The sequence below is a fragment of the Gracilinanus agilis genome, chromosome 2 (assembly GCF_016433145.1).
Source record: "Gracilinanus agilis isolate LMUSP501 chromosome 2, AgileGrace, whole genome shotgun sequence".
NCBI lineage: Eukaryota > Metazoa > Chordata > Mammalia > Didelphimorphia > Didelphidae > Gracilinanus > Gracilinanus agilis.
Window position 1 is genome coordinate 539035081 of NC_058131.1, and position 11740 is coordinate 539046820.

The 11740-nt window shown below is 33.0% G+C and overlaps 1 protein-coding gene across 1 annotated transcript; it reads right to left on the reverse strand.

The window, feature by feature from the left end:
* Nucleotides 1-3038: 3038 nt before the first annotated feature.
* On the reverse strand, nt 3039-11457 carry KATNBL1 (katanin regulatory subunit B1 like 1). The gene is made up of 9 exons (XM_044662235.1): nt 11344-11457; nt 10405-10445; nt 9722-10001; nt 8994-9112; nt 8345-8395; nt 8174-8263; nt 7790-7879; nt 5810-5903; nt 3039-3817 (listed from the first exon to the last, which is right to left on the reverse strand). The coding sequence occupies exons 1-9, from the start codon at nt 11455-11457 to the stop codon at nt 3785-3787; spliced, it is 912 nt and encodes a 303-aa protein (XP_044518170.1). The 3' UTR covers nt 3039-3784.
* Between the last annotated feature and the right edge of the window lie 283 nt (nt 11458-11740).

Genomic DNA, 11740 nt, shown 5'->3' on the forward strand with positions numbered 1-11740 from the left:
GATCAATAATGTAGCAAATTGGAATGAAGATGCTGCTAACTTTGTACCCCACTTATGGAGGTTGATCTATGGTTCAACTTGCCTAGTTCATTTGCAATAGTCTTAATTCAGGTTCTAGGGTAGTTAATGACCTATTATACTCATATTAATTTAAGAAATGTAATGCTATTACTAAAAACACCAAAAGAAACCCTGCGGTACATCAAAAAGCATTAAAAATTTGGAGATGTTTTTTTCACTATAAAATCACTAGGTATTCAATTTCTTTAGTTTATGCCACAAGAAAAGCTTTATAATAAGCTCAAATTAGCCTGAAATGTAACTTGCTAGAGGAAAAAGAACATAATAGTTAATCCCTAACAGCAAAACTATTTCTAGCTAATGTGACCTGCAAGGCAAAAACCTAGGTCAAAAGACTGAAACTTGTATTTATACAGAATGGGTCAGATTAGTTGAGTTGGCTGCTTAAATTGTAATGATTATTTTTTAAATGATAGTAGCATCTGATAGTATCTTAACTTTAAATAAGAAAGTAGCTGGTTTGAGGAGGATTAAACTTTAGTGCAGTAAATCAGTTTTAATGAAAACTTTGTTTCTTCTTCCATTGGTGGCTCCTAGATTGACTTAAGTATCCAAGTAAACAGCTAAAAATGCTGATGATGTGAATTATGTTTAAAGAATATAACAATTTAATCTCTATTTCTGTAGCACATTATTTTCTCAACAGCTTTCCAAATATAAGAATATTCTAAGGTTATTAAGATTATTATTTTAACAACAAAAGATTGTTACAAATTAAGCAGCAGTTCTTTACAGAACAATTTAACAGAATTCTGTTTCAACTAACATTTAGGCTAACTTCTCAGGCATCTCCAATGTTTGGTTGCAAAAATGTATCACTCCTCAAAGAAAATATAGGTAGCACATGTGCAAACTTTCACATAACTCAGGACTCTACAGTTTCTGCTATGCAAACAAGCTAATGCTATCATTAGACAACCTTTTCTAAAAGCCTTGCTACTTTAGTCCTTGTCTCTTAACTTTTCATGCCATTCTAATTATGATCTAAATTATGATTCAAATCTATCCAAATGAATATGATAACCCCAATTCACATCTTTAAATTTCCAGTCCCAAAGACTTCCTAGGCTGCAAAATTAAGAAGAGAATCTGAAATGGTGGAAGCATCTCTTTGGTTCCTAATGGAAAGGGCCTAGTCCCTAAATTCTGTGAAAGATATCACCACACTGCTAACACTGTTAGTGTTCAACAAATGGGCAACAAGTATGCAATTGTTCTAATCTAGGTCAAAGCATGTTTGAACTGTTTACAATTACCAGAATACTTTGTAAACACTTTCTTTGGCTCTTTCTGGAATTCAACACTGTTCTGATTAAAATTACTATAGCTGAGCAGAATTTAACACCAGAAGTATTTAATTATACTTGTTTATCTAATACCTTTCTTTCAGCAATCTAAAAGCCACTTACAAACACTAGTTAGATTTCAATGTCTGAGAGGTAGGTACGGAAATAAAAAACACAAGGACTAAAAACAGAAAAACAGGAGTGTAATCTACTCAATAGTTTTTTACTTAGATCTTCAGGCTGTCTATAGAACTTAAGAGTGTTTAAAGTAGAGCACTGTGCATTCCTATCTAAAAAGTCTGAGCTCAAGTTCAAGAGCACTTTTTTTGGAGGGAGATGGAAGAATAATTATATTTTCTTATGATGTATATTGTCAAACAGGGGTTCACTATCTTACTTTTACTTAAGATCGACTAAACAACATCTATTAAAAATTTTAAATAAATTTAAAAAAAAACTTTGTTCTAAAGCAAAGATCAACATGACAGTTATATTATTAAAGGTAGTATTCATAAAGTGCTATCTTTGGTATCCAAAGACACTACTGATTCAGTCAGCAGAACATATACTTTTGAATTACTTTTCCAGTAGTGAAAATAGTGCTGAGCTATCCACAACTGGTTCTCCTTGTCAATAAAACCACAAATTTTAAAGATTGGGTAGGGGCACTCAACACTGTTATTTTTCTCTGAAGCTAACTAAAAAGGATCAGATTCCTATCCTCTAAATCTCATTAGTACTTCATTCCAATTGGATGACTAGCTCAGACTATTTATTCAATCAAAAGAGTAATTACTTGGGTATTAAATGAGAAATAAGGGAAATTAATGTTTTCTTTCTCAAATGTGTAGATTATCAATACTTACTACCTTCTCACCTCTTAAGATCACAGAATTAGAGTAATGTAGAATGTTTCTAGTTAAAGATTCAAGAAAAGCAATAGTTCTAACATTTCTACTATGTGGCACAACTGGAAAATAAAAGCATCCAGAGTCAGTGAAAACTATGCTTTTAAAGCAAGAAAGATGACATTCAATATTCATATCAGTAGTTACTGATTGGACAAATGCTACAGATTTACATTCATGTCCATGAGGGAACATTTCAGAGAAAACTGATTACCAAAACCATTTGGCTAGATCACTTCCAGGCTTGTTCTAAGTGACCTGGTAGTACACAAAAGCTTCGATCCCTACTTAGTGGCAATATTAGCCATACTGACAGAAGTTGTGGAATTTTAACATATACCACTCATAATCATACTAAACTGGGTTTGTACACACCAAGAAAAATATGAACCCTATTTCATACCAACCATTAGAGGAGGTAGTATATCAATTATTTGGATGGAGAACATAAGGTCAACTCTAGCTGTAAACATTTCTAAAGCATTAGGTACTACTATCCAAAACACAAGTGATGAGAATATAGAAAATGTATGAAATTATAAGAATTAAAAAAGAAAAAATAGAAACATTTAGTATATTTACTCAAATAAAAGGAGTTTAAGTGATACAGAACTGAAAATAATGAAAATCCAAATATAATTTTTAAAAGTGAGTATAAATTACCTAACTCCAAGGACATTTCCAGTTAAGCATTCATCAAATTCATATTCAACTTTTTATACTCAAAATACACACATGCACGCGCACGCACACACATACACACACACACACATAAATTCTGGCAAAAATCAGAGAAAAATATACTCAAGTTTTTCAAACTGTGAAATAGGTTCCAAAACCAATATTGTACAAGAATGTAAAACCCCTGATTTCATGCTTGTATGCATGACTGTTTTAAACGATATAAGTAACATAATACATTGGCTTTTTCAAACAGACTATAATTAAGGCATCTTGCTTTACACAGTATCTCAGTATGAAAAAATTATCCATTATTTGCTATGTTGTTTTAAACATCTTTAAAGTCTTTTCAGTATGATCACAAAGTAGCTGCACACATTTTAGTGGTTTGTTTTTATAAAACGCAATCTTAAAAAAATATTAAGGGTGATTGGTCTTTGTGGTTCCTAGTAAAATGTCTTGCTCATTTTATTTTTTCATGTCAGTATAAATTACATTTTTATGCAATATGAAGGACTGCAATAAGACATAGAAGCACTTAAACAACTTTTCCCCAAATAATCATATAAATCCCAAACGCAGTCAAGACATACAATTTTTCATAGTGCACTTTCACCTCATTGAAGTCAAAGATGCTCCTTGTGGATATTTTTCCACTTCAATGTGAAGTAGATTGTTAGGGTATCATTAGTGGTTTCATTAAATGGCATATCTGGAAGATTCCACTTCCTTCCTTGGTTCATAGTTCTCAGAAGACACCTCTTTCTGGAAGCTATAAAGTCCAGGAGAATTCTGAATAAGGTAGTCCTCTTCAGGTAGTGACACTTCTCAATGTAATTGTAATAAATAAGCATCTACGTCCTTGAAGAATAAGATAAAAATAGACCATTAACCAATACTTAAACTCCTACCCTCATTTAAGCGCTTACTTCTATTTAACAATTTAATTTCCTGCTTAACTAATAAGCATTATAGCAATGATCTGTGCTACATCTTTATTATTGAAAATCATTCAAAATATGTTATGTAAATATAAATTTTTCTGCTTATTCAGGACTTCAATATTATAATTCTGTATATCAATTTTACCAGTACAGATCTATACAAATTAAGACAGAACATATAAGACATTAGGCTAAAGTGACTTGGACCCAGGAAATATCATGGAAATAATTTCTATTAAATTTTGATTCTTCTGTCTCAGAGAAAAATAAAGAATGTCAACTACAGGGTCTCTCTATTTCCACCTCATCACTTCTTTATGTCCCTGACACTTTTTCTATATTCTTCCTGCTTCTCTCCTTCCTTTTCCCCTTGTCTTCTCCAAATGCCTTGGTTTTCTCTAGCTTTTATCTCCCATTTCTCACACACTTGTGATTTTGTAGCCTCTAGTGTTATTTTGGCCTTCATTTTTAAATGTCATGACTGAATGTACCATCTTCCCTTTGGGAAAATATAAATAAATCAATATTGTTTGCTATGGAATATACACAAGCATACAAACATTTAAATATATCCACATTAATAATTAAGGCCTCTTTTCCTCATTAGTATTTTTGAATGTTTGGAGGGTATTCTTTCTTTACTACAGAATTTGTGCTAGCATTTCAGATGTAGAATCACAAAGAAAAAGGTAGTAAGCACCTACATAGTGCACTTTCACCTCATTGAAGTTAAAGATGCTCCTTGTGGATATTTTTCCACTTCATTGTATCAATGGACTAATATCTTGGTTTCTTGCTTTCTTTTGATTTCACCACTAAAACCAGTCTGGAAGATCTATTCTTTCTTCAATTTGATTTAAAAATAAGTGTTCATTTGGACACAAATGGCCTCAAAATCCTTGGGACATTGATATGGTCCTTCCTATCTCCCATTAGCTGAGTAAATCAAAAAACATTCTACTTTCCCACTTTTATTACATTCAACTTATTACTGTACTCGAGGTTACAACTCACATATCTGGAAGCAAAGATAGTAGTAATACTTTACTACTTGCCAATCATCATCTTACAGTTCTGGAAAAGGAGGGAGCATCTCTAATGCATGTTATAAATGGGACTTTTTCTATACAAGAAGACAAGCTGGGAGATGAACTTCATAGCTGACATATTGTCACCTTAATCTGATGAAATGCCCCACTAATACTACAATATGAATTTAGGTTTGCAGACTTCTGAAATTCCACTCTCTTATTTTGTCTGCTGTAATAAGTTAATAGTTAATAAATCTCTTTTGGGCACAATTATTATGTGTGAACTTCTCTAATGCAAAAAACTGAGTTAATACATAATCCTTCATTTGGAGAGGCATCTGTCACCAAATAAAAAAATTAAGTTGGTACAAGAAACTGATCAAGTTTCCTTCTCATTTATAAAGCTCCTCCTTACAACTAACTCAGAGTCCTTATTCAAGTGTGACATTGAGTGGCTTTAAGTGTCCAGAACTGTGCTACTATGAGTCTATCATCTCTCTCTGGCTGCCTGCCTCTGTCTGCTCCCAAGAAATCTCCTTAAAACTCTTTAAATGTTTTCTCTAAAACTTCTGAAAATCACACTAGGATATCATACCCCCTTAAGATGCCTATCTTGTGAAATGCAACTGAAAGACATCTAATGGGCAGTCACTTTGCTCTTCGCCAAGCAACAGAATGCTATACCTATACCCAGAGTATTCTGGCACTTCATTAGGTATACTTGCTTTCAGGACTACAGTATCATTTACTTAACTAGCTAGGTAATTTACTGACTTGTTCTTAAGAAGTTCAATTTTCACAAGTCCACAAGGCTAGATTATTGGATATTTTGAACATCTGAAGTCAAATATCTGGTATACTTTTGATTATGTACATACCTTAGCTATATTACCAGTGTATCCTGGAACTGAAGTAAGATGGTTTTCTTGCTTCCACAATCCACTTAACTGTTGTTTTAAAATATGAATGTTTCTTAATTAAAAAAAGAATTAAAGCAAAAATTTAATCATGATTATGTTTATATGTATATATAGTCTAATATAATACATATATATCCAGAGAAAGATGAATACATTTTAATATTTAAGAATTTATTCTGAGAAACATGATATTGTAACTCAAATTATTTATAGTTATATATCAGTTATTCAGAGATTAAAGGTTGTATTTATACAGCACAGTGAACAGCTGACTCTGAGAGTCCTTAAAGGAAATCTTGCTCCCTTAGAAGAAAGTCAGGAGCTACTTAAGATTATCTGGATCAATTTGTAGAATAATCGACATACGTCTAAAACTACAGAACTAGTGAACTCTCAATAAGCTGGCTACTAAAACCCTCATAAGATGTTCTTGCTCCCAACCCCAAATACCTGCAACTCCAGAAATGCCTGATAATAATGAGTAAGAGGACTTAAAGCAGTGCTATCCCTGTCTTTTCTGAAAAATGAGAACAATTCCAGAAAAAGGGAGTTCCTGGGTTCTGAAATTCTACATAGGAAGTATAGGTATCCCTTCCACATTGTAACTTTCCTCATAATGGTTTTGACATATCACAGGTTGACATAAGAAATTAAATGGGAATTTTTTGAGAGTTTTGCAGAAGCTGTAGATGACACACAAAGATCAACAGATGACATAGGAAAAAATTAGAAACTCAGAAATGCATACTTCACTGGAAATTTACATTAAGGTACTGCAAATATCCCACAAAAGAAAAATTAAAAATTCAGACTTCTCTGGTACAAAGAGAAGACCAAAAAATTTTACACAGATTTTCTGAATTGTGAGGATGTTGTGATATAGAAGAGATAACTGCATATCCTAAGATAAAAATCTTCAAGTACTCATTTAAATAAGTAAAATCTGTTAAAAATGAAGATTCTAAGCAATTACCTTTGAATTTTATAATGAAGTTATCATTGTATTAGCCTAATAGAAATAGCTTATCTTTATATATTATTTTAAGGTTTACATGAACTTTGAGCCTCACAAGAGCCTCAAAAAGTAGACAGTGCAAATGATGTTATCTCCTTTTGGAGAAGAAGAAACACTGGGCAAATCATTTCTCTGAGCCCCAGCCACACAGGTAGTAAACAGCAAAGATAAAATTTCAATTCATATCTTTTAGTTCCAAGTTAATTGCATGCACTATGCTACCTTAAAATTTTTTTTCTATAACTTTATAATGAGCATATTATTTTCTTAAATTCTCCCTATAAAGAAAGGGAGTGAATGACACTATTTTTATGATAATATATATAAGCAGTTACCTAATCTGGGAGATGCCTCTGCTCCTATACCTTCTCCAATAATTGGTGAATCCACAATAGAATCACTATTTCACAAAATGGCCAGACCATGCATGCTTACTCCTCTCCAGGTTCTACTTGTGACGCTCCAGACTTTTCTATCTCCTTGCCAGTAGCTTTCTCACATTCTTGGAGATCTTTTTGCTCCTGTATCATTTCCTCTGATTACTGAGTTCCTAGCTAGGACTACTGTGCCATGAAATACCTAAGTCATTCACGCTCACAGCTCTCCCAGTTCTACTCTTGGATATCTTGACTTTTCCACCTCTTTATCAGTAGGTATCCCCAAAAAGATTCTTCCTCTTCTAATTCCATCCCTCCTTCCTTTCTAGCTCTAACTCTATAAGTTGTCTTTCCCCATTAACATGTAATTTCCTTGAGTATAGGAACTATCTTATTTTCTTATATCTGTATTCCTAGATCTTAGTACAGTGTTTGATACATAGAAAGCTTAAAAATTCCATCTATCTATCTACAAGATGTCATCCTGATAATGTAATTTTTTTACATAGAAGAATATTTGAAAAGTATAAAAATTCTAATACTTACCCATCCTTTGCAATTTCTGTATTAGCAGATAGTTCTGACCACCATCTTTTTATGACTGCTTGAAGCCAGTTCAAACCAACTATCACATATCTGAAAAAACATTTTGTGTAAAAATCATGTTTTCCTACAAAAACAATCTTTATTGATTAAATACATGCCCTTTTATTTACTTTGAATTGTCTTTAATACTTGACAACCTCATCAATGCTAAAGTATTATAGAGTTGCTAATAAAGATACCATTTCAATCTTCTCCAATTGTTTCTCACATAAAAATCTTATCTTCCCAACTAGATTGCCCTTATCTCAGCAAAATACTATTTTTATAGTAGGCTATCAATAAATGCTGCTAAAAATTAAAAATGAAATTCAAAAATACACTTACTCTTCAAATTTACTTTTAAGTAGTGATTTTACTAGAGGCAACAGATCTACACAGCAGCCTAGTGAAATGCATTGCTTTTCTTCCTGTAAACTAAAATATACATTTGGTTAAAAAAAAACACTTGTGGAGGTCATGGATTTGACTCTTCTAAAAAAATATTCCTTTTTTTACCTGCTAGTGAGCACAGGAAGGCAATCTACCACCACTCCAAGATCTTCTATCCTATAGTAGTTAGAGAAACAAAGGTTAGGTAGCTAGGTATTTTCCCATTCAAGTTATCTTCACCTAAATCAGCAATGGTGCTTAACAATTAGTCAGTCCCCACTTAGTTTTTCCACAAAAATCAATAAACCATCTATATTTTTCTCTTTATATATGAGGATCTAAGTTACAGACATGAGGAAGTTCATTCAACATCACACCGTGAGCAAAGTTAAAATTAATGACTGGATTTTTGGTTATCAAATTTGTGCTACACTGAACTCAGAAAGCTAAATGGCTCAATAGACTGAGAAACAGGCCTGGGGATAAGAGGTCCTGGGTTAAAATCTAACCTCAGATATTTTCTTAGTTGTGTGACCTTCGGCAAATTACTTAACCCCCATTGCCTAGCCTTTACCACTCTTCTGCCTTGAACCAATACAGTATTGATTCTAAACTGGAAGGTAAGGATTTAACAAATAAAAATTAAGTACAGGGAGTTCAAGTTTTCTGATCAAGCAACATTTTCATGAGCTGAAAAGCTGTTTCTCGACTGCTATCCCTGGATGCTACACTTTAGAAGAACAAGAATTGGGGGGGGGGGGGAATTACAATTTACCTCACCAAATAGGCTACCAGTTCACTTATACTTCGTTTTCTCCAAAAAGTTAAAGCTACATTCAACCTCAGATTTCTACTGAAAAGGACTTGTGCCATTGTCTCATGATCCTGAGAAACCTGTAGGCAAAGAAACAATATTAGAATTGGAAAGCACTAGAGGTAATATTCAATCCAAACCCTTATTTCACAGATGAGGAAACTATAATTCCCAGAGAGTAAAGGGACTGGTCTAAGTAGGTTGCTGGCAGAACCAAAATCAGAATCCAAATCTAGAGTTCTTTCCACTGTGCTACAATCCATTAGACTAGGATGTTTAAATTTTTATACCTCCATTGAACTCCACTGAACCAAGAGACAAGTAAAGTATGACAGGAGAGTTGGTTCCTGTGTCTCTATAGAACAGCTCAAATTTTTCACAAGATTTGATCTTTTCTCTCTCTCCACTCCCTGGTAACTTCCACCTATAAATGTGCTAGTCTAGATTCTGCAGTAGACAAGTAACTGGTTAAATCTATTCTACTTATGCAGGAAATAAAAGCTTTTAAAAAGTGGCCATAACAATCGTTTCAAATTTACATGATCTAACTATGAGAAGGCTTGACCAACTGCACCATTCAAGAGATTCTATTGACAAAGAATAAGAAGTATTCTGCAGACTGAAAAAGCAACAAAAGAAAAAATATATAATCATGTGAAGTAAAAAATGAATTTGTGGAAATAACTCACCTCAGTAAAAAACCCACTATATTTTGAAGATGGGCTTTCCGTTTGTGAAGAACTAGAATCACTGGCATTAAGTAAAAATGTACGACCATCATGGCGTAATTTTTCAGGCAGGTGGCCTGCACAAGCCAGTTCATTTTCTTTATTTGCCATGTCACAGCCCCTGCTTCTAGGGAAGTGTTTTCTTCTATAACAAGGATTTGGAAAATAATGATGAACTTTCTTTCTGTAATATACTTCTTTGTGTGGTTTGTCTGGACTTTTCACAGCGTATCCAACTGTTCTGTAAAAATAATTAGCTCATTTAGGTAAAAGAAATAAAATCTTACCTTATTAAAAATCAAAGGTCAAAGAACAATTTTGCAGTAAAATTTTGGTCATTTGATGTCCATCCAACCAAGTACTATATAGTTGGTTGTGCTTATGTCTGGATATTTCTGACATAATTTCAGGCATGAGGAAAGTGAAACATATCACAGAATTGGCTTAAAAGCAATCACTGCTCTTTTATATAATGTAGAATCAAAGGCAGAACTTCAGAATTTAGGACACAAGGAGAAACTCTAAGATTATACTTGTCCAACCTCATTTTAAAGATAATTCAACATGTTTAATAGTCTCCTGCTCTTACCCATCCCCAGTTTTCAAGATTAGTTGCTTCCCAACAATTTTAAAGTCTCTCTTACCTATTTGTATAAGCAGCCAACTGTTTTGGAGATTTCTTACCCTATCAATAAAAGGAGAAAATTATTGTCACCCAGGAACAATTACAGCTAGATAAATGTTTCTACTAAAGGGACTATGTCAAATAAAGTGAATGACAGTAATAAATTTAAAATTCTTCTTTGTCCTTATTATTTGGAGAAGAAAAGATTACAATTCTATTTTTATTTAGCATTTCCTTAATTATTAATCTCTACACATTTTCCTACTTTTTACTTAGCATCATCTTCAATGATCCAATTGATTTCAATGGTATGTGGTAGGAAATTTGTCAATCTCAACTAATCTATTTTTGTTTAGAATACATTTTAAGTTTTAGAATACACTGTAGGACAGCTAAGTGTTTCAGTAGATTGAGAGCCAGAGGTCCTGGATTCAATTCTGGCCTCAGACACTTCCTAGCTGTGTGACTGTGGGCTAATCACTTAACTCCAATTACCTAACCCTTATTGACTGCTCTTTTACCTTCGAACCAATACATAGTATTGATTCTAAGATGGAACATAAGGGTTTAACTAATATATATAAAATACATTTGCCTCTATCTTTTTCTTCCATAAGAATTTCATTATAATTTAGGAGAAACTATGCCAAGGTTAACAAGCCTTGGCATTGTGCTTAGAGAAAACTTTTGCACTAAATTACTACTCTCTGCTATCATGTAAAAAATTAATCAGAACTTGCCAGCACCACAGAAACTTTAGATTCTATATTTTTCCTGTACGTCTTATTTATTTATTTTTAAAGATTTTCCATGTTTACATGATTCATTTTCTATCCCTACTCTCCTCCCCACTCCCAGAGCCAACAAGCAATTCTACTAGGTTGTACAAATGTTGTCACTTGATACCCATTTCCATGTGCACATCTTATCTAAGAAATTTACAAATACATGAGCATACCTCCTTCATGTTCTTATTAGTGAAATGAGAGATCCTTTTTCTAGGAAGATCAATGGAGTGGCCCTCAATATGCAAAAGGTTCCGTTTTCTATCATTGTGAGCTTCAGATGCCATAATCTCTTAAATCCCTGGATGACAAAATTTGAAAGAAATAAGTTTTAACTACACATAGTGAAATATTGTCATTATTTCTCTAACATAAACATACAAAAATAATCCCATTTCATGTAATGAATTCTGCTTCATTCACAAAGTATATTAAATTTTCTTATTTACAGAACCTTGAATAGTGAGAACCAAGCAGATGTGACATTTAAACAGTGACACTGAAAAAAGCCAAATTATTAGAACACTGGCAATACATGATAATTAGCTCTAAGCTGTACTGAAGATCGGA